Below are 21,485 nucleotides of genomic sequence, written 5' to 3'. Positions count from 1 at the left end.
GCCTATCTACTCCCTTTCTTTATACTTCATTATATTGTCTGCTCCCAAGAATTTTGCTTTGCACTTAGACTAGGATTCTTCCCGTCAAATTCCACATGGTGCCCGCCCTATTTAGATCTCCCCCTTTTTTGTTTCCACTACATCTTCAGATTCCCTACACTGAAGCAACTTTTAGTCTGGAAGAGAACAGACTACAGATTCTTCCAGACTTATCCATGCTGTTTCATTTGTTCTTCTTGGAGGCTGCTGGGAAGCTAATGCTAAGAAAGTGTTCAGACCAGCCCTGGAAGGACAGAAATCTTGGCATAACACTTACTAGAATTAAGGAGAGGGAAACTGACACTAATTTATTAGAAAGTTGCAACTAGTGTAGTTTGTTTATCAAATAAAAGTAGCTTTTGCCCTTCTTAGTTATTTTAATGGAAATGTTACTAGATCACTCAATGCTGCTAAATTACAGATTACTATGATTTAAAAGAACGCAATCAACTTTATAAAAATCACACTTTGGTCTGAATTTTTTGGACCTACTATTGCTACAAGAAACTCCTAAAATCATCAGTGAAAACAATTAAATAAAAAGTATTAGTGTTCATTGGGAACACTGTGAATAGTCAGTTTCATCTGTGCCTTGGTAGGTTTTTCACAGGAGAGAGAAAAATCTTTTTTTTTTTTAAATAAGGCAAGTGTGGTTGTAAAACCACAGACATTACGAGGGTGACTCTGGGTCAGGTGTAATACTTAAAATTACTTAGCTTTTTTTTAGAAATTGACTAAATTTTAAAACAATAAGGAGGTCAGATTTTTTACTCTATCAATTTGCAAATCCTAGAGTCACTTTAATTAGCAGCCCCTGCACTATATTTATTAGTGTGATGCCACGCCTCTGCTCTTGTCCAAGTCCTAAAGCCATATTCTTCCCTTTAATATGAGAAGTAGAGAGCAGAAAATAGACGTAAAAAGAAAAAATACATGAAAACAATACATTTTATCGTATACATTGTCTATTGTTCCTATTGCAACTGCCAAAAATAAAAGAATGTAGTACTTAGTTTGATGTTACTAAGCGAAAAATAAAATTATGTGCTATGGCTATTAATTGCCATTAACTCACGCGATTAACTCAAAAAAATTAATCACAGCTTTCATCACTGTTAAACAATAGAATACCAATTTAAATTTATTCAATATTTTAGTATCAGAGGGGTAGCCATGTTAGTCTGGTTCTGTAGAAGCAGCAAAGAATCCTGTGGCACCTTATAGACTAACAGACGTTTTGCAGCATGAGCTTTCGTGGGTGAATACCCACTTCTTCGGATGCAAGTCATCCGAAGAAGTGGGTATTCACCCACGAAAGCTCATGCTGCAAAACGTCTGTTAGTCTATAAGGTGCCACAAGATTCTTTGCTGCTTCAATATTTTAGATGTTTTTCTACATTTTTAAATATATTGATTTCAATTACAACGCTTGACAGTGTTCACTTTATATTATTATTTTTATTACAAATATTTGCACTGTAAAAATGGCAAACAGAAGAAATAGTATTTTTCAATTCACCTCATACAAGTACGGTAGTGCATCAATCTCTTTATTGTGTAAGTGCAATTTAGAAACGTAGATTTTTGTTACATAACTGCACCCAAAAACAAAACAATGCAAAACTTTAGAACCTACAAGTCCACTCAGACCTACATCTTGTTCAGCCAATTGATAAGACAAATAATTTGTTTACATTTACAGGAGATAATGTTGGCAGCTTCTTATTCACGTCACCTGAAAGCGAGAACAGGCATTCGCATGGACTTTTGTAGCCAGCATTGCAAGGTATTTACGTCCCAGTTATGCTAAACAGTCGTATGCCCCTTCATGCTTCAGCCACCATTCCAGGGACATGCTTCCATGCTGATGATGCCAATTAAAAAAAAATAATGCATTAAATTTGTGACTGAACTCCTTGGGGGAGAATTGTGTGTCTCCTACTCTGTTTTACCTGCATTCTGCCATATATTTCATGTTATAGCAGTCTTGGATGATGACCCAGCACATGCTGTTCATTTTAAGAACGCTTTCACTACAGATTTGACAACACACAAAGAAGGTACCAATGTGAGATTTCTAAAGATAGCTACATCACACAACCCAAGATTTAAGAATCTGAAGTGTCTTCCAAAATCTGAGAGAGACGAGGTGTAAAGACAGCAAAGAGTCCTGTGGCACCTTATAGACTAACAGACGTATTGGAGCATGAGCTTTCGTGGGTGAATAGCCACTTCGTCGGATGCAGATCCAGACTAACACGGCTACCCCTCTGATACTTGACGTGTAAAGAATGCTTTCAGAAGTTTTAAAAAGAGCAACACTCCAATGCAGAAACTGCAGAACCTGAACCACCAAAAAAGAAAATCAACCTTTCTGCTGGTGGCATCTGACTCAGATGATGAAAGTGAACATGCATTGGTCTGCACTGCTTTGGATGGTTATCGAGCAGAACCCATTATCAGCGTGGACACACATCCTCTGAAACGGTGGTTGAAACATGAAGGGACATATGAATCTTTAGTGCATCTGGCACATAAATATCTTGCAACGCTGGCTACAACAATGCCATGCAAATGCCTGTTTTCACTTTCAGGTGATATTGTAAACAAGAAGCGGGCAGCATTATCTCCTGCAAACGTAAACAAACTTCTTTGTCTGAGCAATTGGCTGAACAAGAAGTAGGACTGAGTGGACTTGTAGGCTCTAAAATTTTACATTTTTTTATTTTTGAATGCAGTTATTTTTTGTACATAATTCTACATTTGTATGTTCAACTTTCATGATAAAGAGATTGCACTACAGTACTTGTATTAGGTAAATTGAAAAATACTATTTCTTTTGTTTTTTACAATGCAAATATTTGTAATCAAAAATAAATATAAAGTGAACATTGTACACTTTATATTCTGTTGTAATTGAAATCAATATATATGAAAATGTAAAAAATATCCAAAACTATTTAAATAAATGGTATCCTATTATTAATATTGTTTAAACACTGTGATTAATCACGATTTTTTTAAAAGCTTGACAGACCTATTATGTGCACATCATTCCAAAACTGCATCTCATACATCTACATGTTGTTGCAATATTTTGTTTAGCCCTAGCATTCACTTAAAGTTGCTTCATAAGCTTTGGCGCAAAATTAATTTTCACTGTATGCAAGTTCTGCAAAAAATATTTAGCTACCTGGTTGCCTCCTTTTGTCTGCCCTCTTATAACCCCACTTGCTTGTATGAGCTTAATGGTGTAGGATTGCTCTTAATTTCCTCCTTCTACTTTTTCCCCTCAGGGGGCATCTGCTCTCAAAGCAGCCAGTATATCTGCCATACCATGTGGATATCCAACAGCCTTTACTGTTTACTGTGATTGCTTTTCTCAACTCAAGCCACAATGCATGGAAACATACATCTGTTTTTTGAGAGTTGTTAGGGATCTGCAAACTAGCACCTTTGCTGCTTTTTTTAAGCCAACTCAAACGTCACTATATCCAAAAATAAAACTTGCACATAAATCAATGCTAAAATAAATTTTAAATTAAGCAGCTGTTTAATTTTGTGACTAAAAGCATTTCCTGAAAGAGTATGATTATGAAAGCAAAGTTGATAATTTTTGTTTTGTTTTTACTGTACCTGGGCTCCATAGATATATTTATCCAACATCTTGCCTCCTATTGTTTGCCCCCCTATATCCCACACTTGAAGAGTAACATTCAAGTTTCCTGAAAAAGAAAAATATGCAGAAGCTGATTTCTTTGAAGACACTGATTTGATGAAGTTAGATGCAACTACATTCAAAATGTAACATTAAAGCAGTTGATATAATTCCAGCATATTTGTAAATACCTTTTACAAACATTTTCTTGTACGCCTAATAAATATTTGGTCAAAATACACAGATGAACAAAGCAACTGGGAAAAAAAGTTAATTCCATTTAAATTATACTCATTAAGATCTATTAAAAATATAGCTAGATATGAACTTTATCTCATTGTAACTGTTCTTTGGAGGAAAAGAACTAGAATGGTATAAGGTACAATTTTCCTAAGTCAAAGTTTAATAATGTATTTTAGTGAAGTAATCTGAAAAGAAGCTTAACAAAACACATCTTTATACCATAATAGTTGCATTGTCCTTTATTTCTAGTAATAATAACCTAACCACATATTTTAACTCCCATGCGCCTGTTCAACTGTCTTAAACATTTAAAACTGGGATGCATGCACAGAGTAACTCTGTATTTTGGGAGAGATGTTCCCAATACTACTGTACAGTTAGGTGATTATAATGGAAATGCTAACACAATCCTATTTTCAGGGTGCAAAATCCTTCCTCCTCTGCTCTCCCCCTTCCAAAGAGGCACTCAGTAATAAACCTGACTTGACTTACAAATTCTCAGCCTCTAAGTTTTTTTTTTTAAATCAATCAATAGACCATCCTTTTTGGTACACAACTCAAAGTAACTTTAAATTCAGTTTTGAAGACCATTACTCTATACTGTAGATAATATTTTTTGTTTGTTCCACAACCCCTAAAAAACCCCAACAAACAGAAATACCAAAATATGCTGAGAGGTAAAAAAAAAAAATTCTACAGTCCATGCAGACCTGCCAATTCAATCATTCATATAGTTGTTAAAGTCCATTGCACCTAAAGAACTCAATGGTCCACTGAGCCATTTTTAGATGTAACGAAACAGATGTATTCTATGAGCAAACAATCCAAATTATCACACAAAATATATACACACACATAGATCTATGCCAAACTGTAACACACACACACCTTGACTGTCATCTTTTATGATCAGATAACTTCTACAGTATAAAACTGATTGTCAGGAAGCATCAGACTCTAGTACAGTAAAGTTCAATACAAATTTTCACCGATCTAACGACAATGCATGCATTAATAATACTTTGTATGTATACAAAACTATAACTTCCAATTAATTTTTATTTCTAGACAAAAATGCAATAAAGTGACAAATTCCACATAAGTCATAAAATTTAAGTCTGACATTTCTTAACTCATACCAATAGTGTGGTATGTAATGGGGGAGGAAAGAGCAAAATATTATGGGTTACAGAGAGTTTTAGCCTTAATTTGGATATTTATTATTATATTACAAACTTTACATTCTTGAGCAAAATGTTATCTATTCACCCATAAAGAAACAGAGCATTTACATGTAGAACTTTCATTCGCATTAAATGAGTTACACAAGTGAAAACCCCACTTATCGATGAAAATTCATTCTATACTATACTATATTACATAGTAAATTACAAACATATACATAGAGATACTGCGCTTGGACTACAAAGTGTAACAATTACATTATAACACATTTTGTTTTCCTTTGGTTAAGTGTTCTGACTTTTTAGCCAAATCTTTTAAAATTGATACGTATGTCTCAGATGTATGTGAATATTTCATGTACTTACTAAAAGATTCAATCTATGCAGAATACTAAAAACAAGCCTTACTTATTAATCTGTTTTTAAATTTATGAAATCCCCTTCTTAAAAACAAAGAATATTTATGGAAAGAGTGCATTTATGTTCAATACTCAAAAATAACTTTTCACCTGTAATAAGAAAACATATCTGTTTTCATAAGGCATTGACCAATTATTTAGTGTTGCTTTTTTAAAACTTAGAGCATAAATCTATAGTGACTACAGATAATACAGGAATAAGTCTTTCATAAACATATATGTGGCATGAACAAACTGGTGAATCAGTACTAGGAAGCAACTATGCTTCTTCAGTGGGTAACCAAATTAAACATACCCAAAAGCCCACCAAACAAGGCATTCTGCAGTGTCCTATATCTAACTTCATTGTATTTGTTCTATTGCCAATTTACCATTTCAATCATGCTAGGTATATGGAAAAATATATTAGAAATAGTATAACTTTTTAAAACAAGAAAATATTAGAATCATGTGTGGGTTAAAACGTTTCCAAATTGATTACTATCCAATGTTGGAGACAAACACAAGTTATTGGGCTCATTACAGGGGTAACTGGGTGACCTTCTCTGGCCTGTGTTTCACAGGAGGTCAGACTAGATGATCTAGGTCTCTTATAGTCTTAAAAAAATATGAAGTTTTCCCCTTCTATTAATATTATAGAAAATAAAATAATAAAATCTTGTTTGCTAAATAAAGCTTGATTGTTCCATTCATGTTAAGGGGACTCCTGTCTTAAATTAAACTAGAGCAGTTACTGAAATTCATTCTGATTATCTAGAGTGATAAATTACTATTAACCCTATACAGCTTCATATTTTTTGCAAGATTATTCCATGTTGTGTAGTATCTATTTTGTGGTCAACTTTTTAGGATAGCTATGACAGTAGAAAAAAATCTGAACAATATGACTATTTAAAATTCAAATATCAGATATGGTAACATAAAAGATATTTGGCATAAAAGATAAGTAGATATTCTATCTACTTACCAATTTAAAGGAAGTGTATATTAACTCTGAGTGTCAATAGCAAAAAAGTTAACTATACATGAAGAAAAATGTCAACAGTTCACTTTTTACAGCTATAGTATGCTTTCTCTAAGCACCAAAATTAATGAACCAGTAAACAATTATAGCTGAAGAATTCCAGAGAAATTGCATACAGTCCATTGATGACAAACAAGAACATTTGAGTAGAGTTTTTTTGTTTGTTTATTCATTTGGTTTACACGCACTTAGTAGAAAATGGCATGCAATGGGATACAAAAAATGAGTAAATGAGAACATAGTATATAGGCTGCTTTTGGTCTGAACTGAAGCCACTAAGAGGATCCAACAGTGACGTTTGTAAAAGTACGCTTGGTGCATTGGTTAACCTTACTTAAAGTGCTGCACAGTCAAGATAAAACTAAAAACACAAGTCTGCCCACTTCTTGCACTGAAGACTTAAAAAATCCTTTTCACAGTAGAACCCTGTTTACTGAACTGTACCCAACCTCCCTGAAAGTATTTTGACTATGGCTCTTAAGAAGCTCTATCAGCAGAACCTCTGGCTAGCAGATACACTATTTTAAGCCATAATATCTGTAGAGTGATTGCATCCAGACTTTACAGCATATTGGATCATTAAATATACTGAAATGGATCAATATTTGGAAAATAATTACCTGGAAAAGATTTCATGGAGAGAATTTGAGTAGCTGAACACTAAAAATCATATTGTTCACAATTAAACTAGTCAAAAATACTTGTAATGTGTATTAAATTGTTATTTTATTGGACTCATCAACTGGTAAAATGTTATTCCACTTCTTACTGTAAAACTGTATCAGTTACTAAAAAAAATTGAAAAGTATAAGACTATACTGGATATACATAAAAATGAAATGTTTTGGAATGTTATCTACTAATATTAAAGTTAGGATTTATTTAAAAAAACAAATAGTAATATATTTTATGGGGATAGAAAAATACATATTTCTGTTTGGTTTTAAAACTATCATTTCAATTTTGAAAAATCTGCTTACATTTAAAATCAAAACATAAGTTAGTGCTATTCCAAAGTCAGTTATCTACCACCTGTCCTACTAAAGAATGCAAACTAGTGCATGTTTTTCTACTGATATTTGTATACTTTTGTATAGTTATATGAATTCACATTTAGAGAAATATTAGTAACTTTGAATAAGCAAAACTAATATTTGCAATTAAAAGAATCCATTCACTGAGGAAGTGCATTCCATAGTTACTTTTTAAACTTTTCTCCCCAAAAATCTGACTTTTCCATACAAATTTATCCCTCTGGAGACAAAGGGACACAGTGAGAAACCCAGGGGGAAATGCATCTTTCTTGATATAAAATTTATTTATATTTTACAAACACAGAAATAAGAAAATATACATAGGCAGTCACTATTCTATATGTTTGGGTGTGATTTACACATACACTCTTATTTTGAAACATAATTATGGAACATAACAATTATGAATGGGGACAAAAGTATGACACTTCTCTAAGTTTTCCACCAAAAAGAATATTTAGAAACCCAATAATGTACTAATAGCTTCTGTATGTTTAACAGCTGGAAAAAAAATTGCAAAAGTACAAGTTCTGAGCATACACGCTGCATGATTTGTGTACACATTCCATTGACAAGTGCTTCTGTAAGTATTCTGCATACTTGTATTTCTAGAAGAGCAGGCAGGACAATAAAAAAAATACTCTATCCATTTTATACAAAAATAAGCAAACGGAGTTGGAATATGTGTCAAGTCATACACAAAAGAGTACAGTGGAATAACTAATAAAATAATCTTGAAGAACATAATCCTTTTATGTATTCCTGCATTCTATATCACTTGGGGGAAAAAATAACATAATAATTAGAAATAATTGGCAATATAGTTTTAACAAAATAACATTCTGAACACTGCATGTTTTCATGAAAAACTGCAGATTTCATTTCTAGTTTGCTACTAGTATGTTACCAAAATAAAGATAGAACTTGCATCAACTTTATCATACCTGATTGCAACTTAATACTTAAAAGCACTTTTTCCAGCTTTCATTTATTAAGCTCACCAGGGTAAATTGCTTTTAATGGAATACTTTCATGCTTACAAATTGAACAGCCACAATGAATGAATGGCTCTTTTTATACCCCCAATTGTTCAGAAACAAACTTTAAGCACTAACCATTCTTTTTTTATTATTTTTTGCATTTTCCATGCAGTGTGTGCAACTGGCATCTAAATAGTTTCTTTGCCGTCGTGAACTGAAACATCTTGAATGCTCAAACTGTATTTTTATGAGTGCCGAGGGACCTTAAATTTTAGTGGTCTATTAAATGCCAGCAATTTCATGCTGCCTTGCATAAAACAGCATTCACATATTAGAGCACAGCGATTCCATAGGTACATTATACTTCTCCGCCACAACCCAAATACAAGTTCAGTGTATTTTATCTAAAAAATTAGATTTATTTCAAAATGCAAAGATATTTTCAGTTAATACATCATTATATTTTGTTTATGTTATGTATTGTACTACTATCCACTTAAAGAGGTTAATCTTAATAGGTATACCAAAAAGTAATATTTTTTTAAATGTGGCTAATAATGGTTCTAGGAAAATAACAATGTTTTATCTTTAAAGAAATAAACAACCAATACACAATCCTTTTTCACTTGGTGTCTACATAATAAGAAATCTGAGAGAAACTACCCTCAATAGCCAAATTAATTGTTCTATTTAAAAACATCTGCATGAAAAGCACTAGCTTACGTTATGTATTTCATTCTCAAGACCTTGTCTCTGCAAGTTTTACTATTGCCACCACTTTCAATCTAAGACTCTTTATTCTCTTACCTGGTAATGTTATTCTTTTCAAAAAGAAGTCCAGTCCTACAGTCTGTTTGTACTGTTTCCCAAAAGCTTCTTGGGCAAAACGTGTGGCTAAAGACGTCTAAAAACAGAACCATATCAAATTATTTGGTATTTTAAAGGCTGCAAACCCAATTTAAACCAGTCCTAAATCTTATAAAACAAAGGTAAGTACGTTTTTAATCAATGCCAGCTAACAATATTCTCTGATGGCAGAGAAGTGTTCTGGCCAGCTTAAAATATAATAAAAATAGATGATAATGGCAAGTTATGTCAGCAAAAAACAAAGAGTAAAACATTCAGCATGCTTCCTCCATATTTTTTAAAATATTCTGATATTAAAAATGCAGAATTGTATTACATTTTAATTGAGTGCCAATAGTGCACTCTGCTCCATACAAACATACGGTGATATGGTCCTTACCCCATAGGGCTTACAATTATTAAAAAGAAAGTCCTGATTTCTACAACATGGGAACATATATACATCACTAATCACAAACCTTCAACACTGGACAACTGCTCTCACACAGATCCACACTGCAACTCTGTATGGTTGCAGGGATCCACTTCCGGCACAATAGTTGCAGGATAAGGGCCTACCTGGGGACCAACCTAGTGCCTGATCCTGCATTTATATGCCTATTGAAACTACACACATGAAGTTTTGCATGTATTGTGTCAAATAGTATGTTGGGAATTGTTTTCCTAGTGTTAAATTTCACAAAGTTATGTCATCATGAATGTACACTGATATAACATTTTGAAATAACAGAGATCTCTCACTTTTTACTAGGAACCTCAAAAAGGGCATGCTTCTAATGACTTTAATATGCAAAAAGTAACAAAGTATGTATTTTCTGTTTCTTCATGACCAGTTGTAATTCATTTATCAAAGGCAATAAAAATACATGATATAATGTAAAAAGGATACAAAAGAACAGAAAACAGCAGTTATATGCATTCCTAGAACTGTTGAAAAAAATGTGATGCCTTAAAAATTAGTGTGATGTTGCTAAAATAATGTATCCTATATCAAATCATTGCCAAGCATTTATCAGTCTCTTGTTAACATGACATCTACAAACTGCAGAAATTAGCCATATTTCTGCCTCTACTGGTAAGGAAAAAAAAATATCACGTAACAGCTTCACAAAGCCCCTACGCTGCCAGAGACTGACATCCAAAGTGAGCAAATAGGAATCTAGCCAATTTTTAAATAAAACACTGAATGACATCAAGTGTTATTAAAAATGAGTAGTAGAGGATATCCAGTTAACATACAATACATTACAATAATACAAATAGTCCTGTTACTGTAAACAGACATGTTACACTACTAATGTAAGGGAGGGGGCACTGTAACGCTTGCTCTTTTTCTACAACAGCTTGTACCCCTTTTCATGAGAAGTTATTTATACACTACCACCACCAAAGGACTCCACAATTAAGAATCAAGCATGAATAGGGAAATACTGATCCAGAAAGTTATTTGTGAAGGAAATAATACAAGACTTAATAGTTGCTTGATTGTATCATTCATATTCCCACCACTATCAGGGATTAATAGGTGTCTTGAACTCAGAAGATATTTTTAAACCTGATCCAAAACCCAATTAAATTAATGAGAATCGTTTAATTTACTCTAGTGGACTCAGGCCCATAGAGAATTAAGAAAATAAATGAAAACAAGCAAACTATAATTAAATAAGCATATTCATGCCATTTGTACCACATTTGGCAGTGAAAAGGTTGAGGATCACAGAGGATGAGAATCCATCTGCCACCACAATTATTTTTAAGTACATGTTCAAAATAAAATTCAGTAAAAATTTTTGATTGGCGTACCGCTAACTCATTCACATTATTTTTTTAATCTAACACTGAGCATTTGATCATTTTACAAAAAAAATCTATCACCACCTCAGATGTAGGCAACTATAAACAAAGTTCAGAAGTGCACCGTATAGGTAGGACCTCTTTTCCTGTAAACTGAATGTTTAATTACAAAATAGGAACTTTTCCCTTGTAATTTCCCCTTTCATTAGTGAATAATAACTAGCACCTGAGATGCAGAACAAACTATAAACCCTATGATATGGTCAGATTTGGAAAATATAAAATCCTAATTCAGATCCATGATAAACAAGCAAACTCTCCCGTTTTAAGGATACAGTAAATACTAACTTTATCACTCTGTGACACTTGATATTCCCAAAAGGTTTCTAGGGGTGTTAATAAAAATAAACAACACATTCAATTAACAGCCAACCAATAAGAGCAACAAGTAATCAACAGCATGGCAAAGTTCTCTTAAATAGCTTTCCTCCACTCTCCTGAATGCAAAGGAATTTATTGCAGAAAATCATTGACTAACTCTTTTTTTAATTTTTTTTAATGAACGTTAGCGCTCATGAAAGGTGTAAGATTGCCAGCCCTGAAGACTGGAGTTCTCTATTCATTCACAGAACAAGTATTTATCCACAAGAACACTGACAGCAGCAGTTCAAGTCCTCTACACATGGAAAAGTTGTCTCCATGCCCATTCAGGTCCATCCACAATGCAAAAGCTCCCTATGATCCTAAAATTGCTCTCTAGAAGGGTTCCTGAGAAAGGTTTTAGGTAACAATTTTGGCAGCAGCCGGGGCCTGTGTGGTCAAGGTAAATTATTTTCCATTCCAATGGTTGATGAAAGCCATTCTAGCTCAAAAAAACATTTTCTGTGACAGTTTTAAACAAGATTTTCCCCATCCAAAAAGTTTCATTAATCTGGAGAACAATTTTGTAACATAGACTGGGTCTCATTCCATGACCTCTCTACTATGATTACCAACCATTGTGTTGATAGACTGTCTCTCTATTTAAGCCCCAATTCAGCAAAGCATTTAAGCACTTGCCTAAATATAAGCATATGCATAAGTGCTTTGCTGAATACAGATGGCTGACTGAATCTGGGTCTTAATGCATATGCCTGATAATATTTATTAAGCAGCCCAGTCCCTCCCCTTTCAGCTAAAGTTCTTGGGGTGCTGAATTAGCAATTAATCTAATTAAATCATAAAAGTATAAGAACCACAAAGAGCTTAAAAGCGAAAGCAACAGTTTTAAGAATGAGTGATTTGGGGAGAGTTCCCTACAAAACCAGGATACAGTTTCATGTAAGGGGTGAAGCAGAGGCTGAAGACTGCTTGCTTATATTTTTAGATCAATCACCAACTAGTTGTATCAGCTGTGCTGGAAATTGTCCATAAATTGTCCTGAAAAAGAGCTCTCCAGCTCAAAAGCTTGTCTCTTTCACAACAGAACTTGGTCTAATAAAAGATATTACTTTGTCTCTCTCCTATCCTGGGACAAACAAGGCTACAACACCACTGCAAACATTCATTTACAGACAGACAAACAAAAAATCAGACTGTCTATGTCTGAAAAAAAAAGTTTCCATCTGTCAAATGTTAGATGGCAAGTCATGGTATATGCAATGACATCCAGACAGTGTCAGTCATGCTTTCTTACCAGGCATTTTGTGGGTATTTGTAGAGCAGGAGTAGGAACTTCCCAAAGGCTGCCCTACTTGCCTTTTCCTCCCTAGGAGGTAAATTTTTCAGAAGTGCCAATGGGACTTTTCCACTTTACCAAACCCATTGAGAATTCACTATCACCACCCAAAAATTAATCTGTAACCCCTCTCACCTCATCCTTTCCAATTTATCATGTCAACTCTCTATTTATAGTAACAATCCACACTGGCCCACAATCTGCACCAGCACCAAATTGTAAGAATCTTAGTTAGGTGCACAAAATGACAGGAAACTGTAGGGCAGAAAATGCTCAATTTTTGTACTGGTTATGGAGTAACTCAGATATGGATAAATTTTCATTGAAGAGAGTCTAGTTTATAAAAACACACTGATCTAAAATTTTGCTTATTCCTAGTTTACAAAGCAAGTAATTTTATCATTTTGATTTTTTGGCCTTCCCACTCCACTGCAACCCAACAATGAAAAACTGTCCTATAAAAGAAAACGTGGCTGATAAATGTTTACAGACAAGCTATTTATTTTTACTATCTAGGTCTGCAAACCTGAATATGGCTCTCTGAATAGTTTCTCCATCTGCAAAAATGGAGACTACGATAGTAATCTACATGATAGTGGTGGAGTGAAATTTAATTAATGTTTATAAAGCACTTTGAGATCTTCAAATGACAGGTGCTACAGAAGTACAAAGTATTAGGTGGGTAGTGAGGCTATACATGCTAAATACTTTTTAGCTGGAGAAGGAAATTCCAGTTCATTAATGGCTGAAAAAAGTTATGTGATGAACAAGCCAATATTTACTTCCTCGGAGATCAACAATAATGAAGTCTGAAATTATGTTGATCATTGAGGTTGTAGAATTTGAAAATAGCATCTCACTACCCACAGGTCAAGCCAAAATTTTAAAAAAGGGGGGTAGGGGGTTGACAGACACACCAGAAAGATCCAGGAGCAATGCACATTTGAGAAGCCCATCTCAAAGCTGATGTAAGGGAAGAGGGTTTTAGGATTCCTACCAGGGGCAGGACACAGTTAAGTTCCATCTTTTGTATCAACCGCGAGAGTACATGTCCGATAAATTCAAGTCCCTCGCCCAACTGGAAGGGAGAGACGGAATGTGCACTGTCCCTTATCTCCAAATCTGAAGCCTCCTAACTTTTGGGGTGGACCCAGCTATTCTATTCTTCCTCCAACCTCCCAGTAGGGGGATGGTACATTTCTGCTGCTCTACCCACCCCCATGACCTTTATTTTTCCAAGACCTCCTTGCCCAGGAATAGCTCCAGAACCTAGTTCCACAGAGAGAGACAGCTTTCCCGAGCAGCAGCAGCAGAGCAAAATAAGTGTGGTTTTTGTTAGTTTCACTACTGCCAAGTTTCTCAACATGCAAACCAATGAGTGTATGGAGAGATGTAGAAGCAGCATCCAGAGACTGACATCATTTTTTCAATCTATATTAATGTCACTAATTTAAAAAAAGTTTGGTTTAGTTTCTGGAGGGGAGGAGTTTGACAAAAACTCTGGTTCCTGAAGTTTGTTCCCTTCTCTCTTTCCCTCCTCTTCCTTCCTATAAAAGAAAGTCTTTTTTTATACTGCTGTTTATTTTTGCTTAACTCAATCCTCCTTTTCTGTTTCAGATTTCTTTTGATCACCTGGTTTAATCGGTTTTCCTTATTTTTGTCTAACTCATTCCAACCCTTTTTTAATCATCATTTTTTTGTCAAGTCGTGCACTGTTTTCCCTATTTTTTTCCTTTTTAATATTTTCTTAGCATTTTTTTTAATTTTAATCTTTTCTTTATTTTCTCCATTTTAGTATACTGTTTTTCTTCTGGTCTGTGTCTTTGTATTTCTATCAGTCGCTCCTCCCTTTCGATCATGCTGTTACCCTTACTCCTCTACTCCAGGAGCAGCACTTCCACTCAAGTCAACCTGATTTAGACTCCACAGCTACCCTGAATCATTCCCATTTCCCTTGCCACCCTGCCACGTCACCAGTCATAGCCCATCCATCCCTCCATCTCCATCTATGGAGGGGTTGACAGGCCTAACCTGAGTAGCATTGTGACACCATCTGACAGGTCTCAATGCCACTGCTGTGCACTGAGTGCTAGGTGGGCTCACTCTCCAACCCTCCCCTCCAGGTCTCATTTTTCAGCACCCCCATTCTACTCTTGTGGATGTTTATGTAGCAAAAAAGACACTTAGTGACCTTTCCATGACTTCAATGAGGTTTTTTCCCACACCTCTGTCATGAAATTTTCTAAGAAAGTGAATGGGAGTGAAGCACTGCTCCCTGCCTCATGAATGGGGCCACTACTCGGGAAGAGAAATGGAAACACTGTCCTGGACTGGAACTGCCATGAAGCTGTCTGAGCAGTTTTGTTTTTAAACTACTGCCAGCAGTTCCATGGAGTTTGAATCATTCCCCCTCTCTCCCAGGCATGACACCAGAAGACATGCAAGTTTGCTGCCTTCTTGTAAGCTGGCTGAACCATCGTTCCTCGAGAGGCAGGAGACCAGTGTTGCCATTGTTGGCCTGGAGGAAGAAAAGGAAAATATGAAGCTCTGGATCTCAGAAGGGAATCCGAGAATATATCTTCTGCCACTATTCCCATTCCTCTCCATTGACTGAAGATAGATCATAACTCCTGCAGAGAGAGGAATGTGTACAGTGAATGGGGGCTATGTGCACAAAGGAGGCTGGATGAGAAACAAACATACACAAGAGGGAGGCTGGGTGGGGGTAAAGAAACTTATGCTTATACACACACCGTTTTAAGAACTAGGGGGAACAAGTGACAACACAGGAGAGGGAACTCAAATGGTTTGGTCTTAAGAGGTCTCCAAATGCACCTGAACTGGCCCCAAGGCTGTATTCCTCTCCCCATTCAGGTTGTCAGACCTCTTACTTTTGCAAGATTTTCCTGCAAGGCCCAAAGGTGCAACTGGGCCTTCTAGGCATCAACATGGCTGGAAGAAGCCTCTCTAATAGCACTATCTAGGCTAGGAGGGAGTGAAGGGATTTAGAGCAATCAATTTTTTGAATTGCTCCGCTCCAGCTCCGGGCAAAAACCTACTGCTCTGCGCTCCAGCTCCGCTCCAAAGCCCTGAGTGTGAGGAAAGCAAAGCAGCCCCCCATCAATGTAATCTGCACTGAGGCAAAGGCAGTTGAATGTCAACCATACGATTCCCAGGCACAGCAAAGGATTCAGGGATGCAACCAGGAAAAAACATCAAAATGCACCAATGCTTGTAATTCCAGATATGGTAAGAGGTCTTGCCATAAGGTACTGAGCAGCAGTAGTGAAAAGGACTTCTTAGTTTGATTTGTATACTGGGAAAGCAAAGAGCAAAAGACTAGAGCTATCTTGAGCATTTATAATACACTCCTTAGATTGTCACTTAGAATTATTTGTCCACTGATTAAAATATAACACCACTTTCACGGCATAAAAGGTTTTCTTTACAACCATTAGAGCTAGATACTCTTTTCTTTAAATTAAAGAGTAAAGTCTATATTTAGCCACATGCCTTTTTCACCACAGAGAATTTTCCTGCTTATCAATGGAAAGCAGATTTTCCAACACCTGCAAATTATATGAAGTCTTGGTTTTTCACCTGAATCATATGTAAACCAGTTATTCTGTGACCGAATTTTTAAATTTCCTACTAAAAAGTCAGTACCAAAGGAGAAATTGTACTTTTGAAATTCACAATCATGATGGAGATTATCAGGTATGTCTCATTAACACATTCAAGATATGTGTAATAATACATACACTGAGGAGTCCTTGTGGCACCTTAGAGACTAACGGATGTATTTGGGCATAAGCTTTTGTGGGATATAATCCACTTCATCAGATGCATGGAGTGGAAAATACAGTAAGCAGGTATAAATATACAGCACATGAAAAGATGGGAGTTGCCTTACCAAGTGTGGTGGGGGTCAGTGCTAACGAGGCCAATTCAATTAGGGTGGGAGTGGCCCATTCCCAGCAGCTGACAAGAAGGGGTGAGTATCAACAGAGGGAAAATTATTTTTTGTAGCGACACAGCCACTCCGTCTTTATTCAGGCCTAATCTGATGATGTCAAGTTTGCAAATTAATTACAGTTCTGCAGTTTCTCACTGAAGTCTGTTTTTGAAGTTTTTTTGTTGAAGAATGTTGTTATTGAGTGTCCAGGGAGACTGAACTGCTCTCCTGCTGGTTTTTGAATGTTACAATTCTTGATGTCTGATTTGTGTCCATTTAGTCTTTTGAGTAGAGACTGTCTGGTTTGGCCAATGTACATAGCAGAGGAGCATTGCTGGCACATGATGGCATACATCACATTGGTAGATGTGTAGGTGAACGAGCCCTTGATGGTGTGGCTGATGTGGTTGGGTCCTATGATGGTGTCCCTTGAATAGATATGCACACACAGTTGGCAACAGGGTTTGTTGCAAGGGTTGGTTCCTGGGTTAGTGTTTCTGTTCTGTGTTGTGTAGTTGCTGGTATTTGCTTCAGATTGGGGGGCTGTCTATAAGAGAGGACTGGCCTGTCTCCCAAGGTCTGTGAAAGTGAGGGATCGTCCTTCAGGATAGACTGTAGATTCTTGATGAGGTGCTAGAGACGTTTTAGTTGGGGGCTGAAGGTGATGGCTAGTGGTGTTCTTTTACTTTCTTTGTTGGGCCTGTCCTGTAGTCTGGGTACCCTTCTGGCTCTGTCAATCTGTTTCTTCACTTCACCAGGTGGGTACTGTAGTTCTAAGAATGCCTGATAGAGATCCTGTAGGTGTTTGTCTCTCTCTAGGGATTGGAACGAATGTGGTTATATCTGAAAGCTTGGCTGTAGACAATGGATCATGTGATGTGGTCTGGATGAAAGCTGGAGGCACGTAGGTAAGTATAGTGGTCAGTAGGTTTCCGGTACAGGGTGGTGTTTATATGACCATTGCTTATTTGTACTGTACTGTCCAGAAGTGGATCTCTTGTGTAGACTGGTCCAGGCTGAGGTTGATGGTGGGGTGGAAATTGTTGAAATCCAGGTGGGATTCCTCAACAGCCTCCTCCTCCTGGGTCAGACTTCAATGAGAAACTGCAGAACTGGAATTAAGTAGCAAACTTGACACCATAAAATTAGGCCTGAATAAAGACTGGGAGTGGCTGGGTCACTAAAAAAAATAATTCTCCCTCTGTTGATACTCACACCTTCTTGTCAACTGCTGGGAATGGGCCACTTCCACCCTAATTTAATTTGCCTCGTTAGCACTGACCCCCCCCAACTTGGTAAGGCAACTCCCATCTTTTCATATACTGTATATTTATACCTGCTTACTGTATTTTCCACTCTATGCATCTGATGAAGTGGGTTATATCCCATGAAAGCTTATGCCCAAATACATCTGTTAGTCTCTAAGGTGCCACAAGGACTCCTCGTTGTTTTTACTAATACAGACTAACATGGCTACTCCTCTTTGAAACCTGAATACATACACTATGATTACTTTTTGTTGTCTTCTTTGGTACATAGTGACCCTTGCTTTGCCTTATTTAGCATTATGCTGGTCATGGACTTCATGTAGTCAACAATTCTGTAACCATGTTGTTTGTTAATTACATTCCTAACCTACACAGAAAGAAAACCTTGAAAATGTGAACCAAAATTAAAACACCACACTGGTGACTTCCCATACCCTGAAATAATAGTTCTGACAGATATAAAGTTGCCTCATTCATGTCAGTAGTCTAGTAGTTTTTGAAACCTTAAGAACACAAGTTGAATAGCAACATAGGTCACTTTTGATTATTTCGGCAGCAACATCCAGCTAGTATGTTTGTCCCTGAACCCCAGATTCCCTTCCTCTGCCTTGCCAGAACCCCAAATCCCTTCCCAATGCCTGTCCAGATGCCAAAACCTGCAGCTTCCCCCCCACAACTTCTATGATGTTACTATGCCTTGCCAACACAAAGTGTGCAAAACGCTGAAAATATGGGAACAACATAGGATAAACTGGCTTTAATGTCAAAATAAACACCACAAAGGCCTGTAGTGATTGTATTATTAGCTTTTACCTTTATTAAGGACTTTTATACTTGCTGTTAAGCCAGTCTAGAATTCCTAGTTTGCTGCACCAGAGGGTGGCAGGACACAGGGACTTTGCCAGAGTTTGGGTGCCAGTCCGGGCTGGCGGGAAGGAGGGTCTAGGAGGCTGCCCCGGGCCACTGCACCTTGCGCCCCACAAGACAGATGGGGTTGGCCACAGCAGCCTCCCCTCCCACTGTCTGTCTTGGGGGGCTGCGCTGTCTGACAGCGGGGAACCCTCATCTCTGCCATTCGCTGCCCCCAGAGGTCTCTGGAGACCCGGCCGGAGAGGCCGCTCATGGTGCGATTGTTCTACCCCCAAGCACCATCGCGCTGTGGGCCTCGAGTCCGAGGTCGCTGGTCTCCCGGGGACGTGGCTAGGGACAACTGCCGGTCCGGCAGCCACCGAGAATCGCCTCTCAGCCACTGGCCAGATGTGGCGACAACGACAGGCGCGACAGCCACTAGTGACGGGGGCAGGGGCTTGGCGGTTTGGGCTACACGCGCCGCTAGTCGGACTCAGGGCTGGGGGCCCTGGCACTGAGTGGGGCCAGCTGGGGGGCGAAGTAGGCGGGTCCGGAGCGGGGAGGGGACAGAGAACATCCCGGGGAGGGAGGGGGTTGGGGTGCAGCCCCGGCAGCGAGGAGCGGGGGCAGACGGGCCCCGGCACTGACCTTGCCGGAGGTGCCGTCCCCCAACACCACTAGCTTGAGCTGCCGGTCCGGACTCTCCTCCTCCGAGTCCGACATGGTCCCTGCGCCCGGCGGGGGGGCGGGGCGGGGCGGGGAGCGAGTGCCGCTCTCACGACGCCTGGACCGGCACAGAGCCCGGAGCCGCCATCTTCCCTTGATGCGGCCGCTGTCACTACGGCCGAGTCTGGGCGAGACCACCGCGAGACCGAACCGGAGGAGGGCGAGAGAGACGGGGCGGCGGACCCAGCGACCGCTCCCTGGCGGGGGAATCAGCTCGCTGGGCCCTCCGCGTCCCTGCACCCTCACAGCCTCTCTCCCCCTCCCTGCGCGATAGTGGCCTGGCCCGGAATCCGGAGAGCTTCAATGGTTTAATCCCTTAGTGACGCCCGGCGTGGTAACTAAGGACCGTGGGGTGAAAGGTCACACTCACAGGGCGTGGAGCGCCACAACTAGCTCCCCCTTCCCCGGGGGGCGGGGTCTAGGGGATTTCCCGCCCTCTGAATCCAAACGAGAGCGGGGCTGGAGCTGACCCGGGGGAGATCAAGCGGCGCCACCCTCCCCCCCCGTTCTGTGCTGCTGCCCAGGCTGGGGAGCCGAGGCTATAAGATCACGTCTCCCCTTTGTCGCAGTGATTCAGAGGCTGAAGCGCTCCCAGGGGAGGCAGGCAGCCCCCCGCCTCGCCAAAGGAAGCAGCCCTTCCAGGGCCTGGGCTCAGGCCATGTGTTTCTGGCTCCAGCCATCAAGGACTAAGATGCTTGTGAGGCACTGCTCCCCTACAACACAGCTGAGAGCCTGAGCCGGCCCTTAACCCTTCTTGTGTGCAGGTCGCAGTAAGGACTCCACCTGGGGGAAGCCATTAAACAGGGCCAGATTTGAATGGCATGGTGACCCTGTGTGCCAGGTCCCAATGCCTCTCCCTCGGGTTTGGCCCAGCCACCCCTCTGTCATGCCAGCAGGAAAGGGGCTCTACAACTACTTCACCAGCTCTGGTCAGAGGCCAAGGGGAGACCTGGCCTTGCCCGCCCCTCCCCGCCACTATACACTTGCAGAGTAGGTTCTCAGACGTGGGGGGCATGGCATGGCCGGCTCAGTTCTAAAAAAGGGAGAGGTGCCAAAGGTCCTTTGCTCACACACAGACCCCAATTTCTGGCAGCTATGTGCACTGCTCACTAAATTCTAACTGGAGAATCTTTGATGATGATGTGATGGGTTGGATCACAGAAACCCCCTTGGGAACGGCCAACTGATGTGTCAAGACTACTTCTGCCCCTGCTTTCTCTGCCAGCTTGGGACTCCAGCACCCTGTCTCGTTGAGCCAGATACGCCAGTCTGCTCCAAGCCAGACCCAGGGTCTGAACCACATGTCCCAAAGCTGCAGACTTAACTGAAAGCAACTTAAGAAGTGTTCCTGTCTTTAACACTCAGATGCCCAACTCCCAGTGGGGTCCAAACTCCAAATAAATCCATTTTACCCTGTATAAAGTTTATACAGGGTAAACTCATAAATTGTTCACCCTCTATAACACTGATAGAGAGTTATGCACAGCTGTTCCCCCCCCCCCAGGTATTAATACTACTCTAGGTTAATTAATTAATAAAAAGTGATTTTATTAAATACAGAAAGTAGGATTTAAGTGGTTCCAAGTAGTAACAGACAGAACAAAGGTGAATTACCAAGCAAAATAAAATAAAACATGCAAGTCTAAGCCTAGTACAGTAATGAAACTGAATACAGATAAAATCTCACCCTCAGTAAGTTTCTTTCACAGACTGGACACTTTCCTAGTC

General features: G+C 38.9%; 1 protein-coding gene across 3 annotated transcripts in view; it reads right to left on the bottom strand.

Annotated features, from left to right (window-relative positions):
• The window catches only part of RAB28 (RAB28, member RAS oncogene family), a 109,144-nt gene extending 89,056 nt beyond the window's left edge, over positions 1-20,088 (bottom strand). For 2 of the 3 annotated variants that reach the window (XM_045019409.1, XM_045019410.1), the window contains exons 1-3: positions 19,680-20,088; positions 9,389-9,485; positions 3,676-3,764 (exon numbers count right to left, since the gene is read on the bottom strand). In XM_045019409.1, coding sequence (XP_044875344.1) covers positions 3,676-3,764; positions 9,389-9,485; positions 19,680-19,754 — 261 coding nt within the window. In that variant the 5' untranslated portion in view covers positions 19,755-20,088. The remainder of the gene's footprint in view (positions 1-3,675; positions 3,765-9,388; positions 9,486-19,679) is intronic. The other variant, XM_045019411.1, reaches the window with a different exon arrangement.
• Between the last annotated feature and the right edge of the window lie 1,397 nt (positions 20,089-21,485).

The sequence above is a fragment of the Mauremys mutica genome, chromosome 5, assembly GCF_020497125.1.
Source record: "Mauremys mutica isolate MM-2020 ecotype Southern chromosome 5, ASM2049712v1, whole genome shotgun sequence".
In the NCBI taxonomy this organism is placed as follows: Eukaryota; Metazoa; Chordata; order Testudines; family Geoemydidae; genus Mauremys; species Mauremys mutica.
This window is presented reverse-complemented; position numbering and strand designations above follow the sequence as displayed.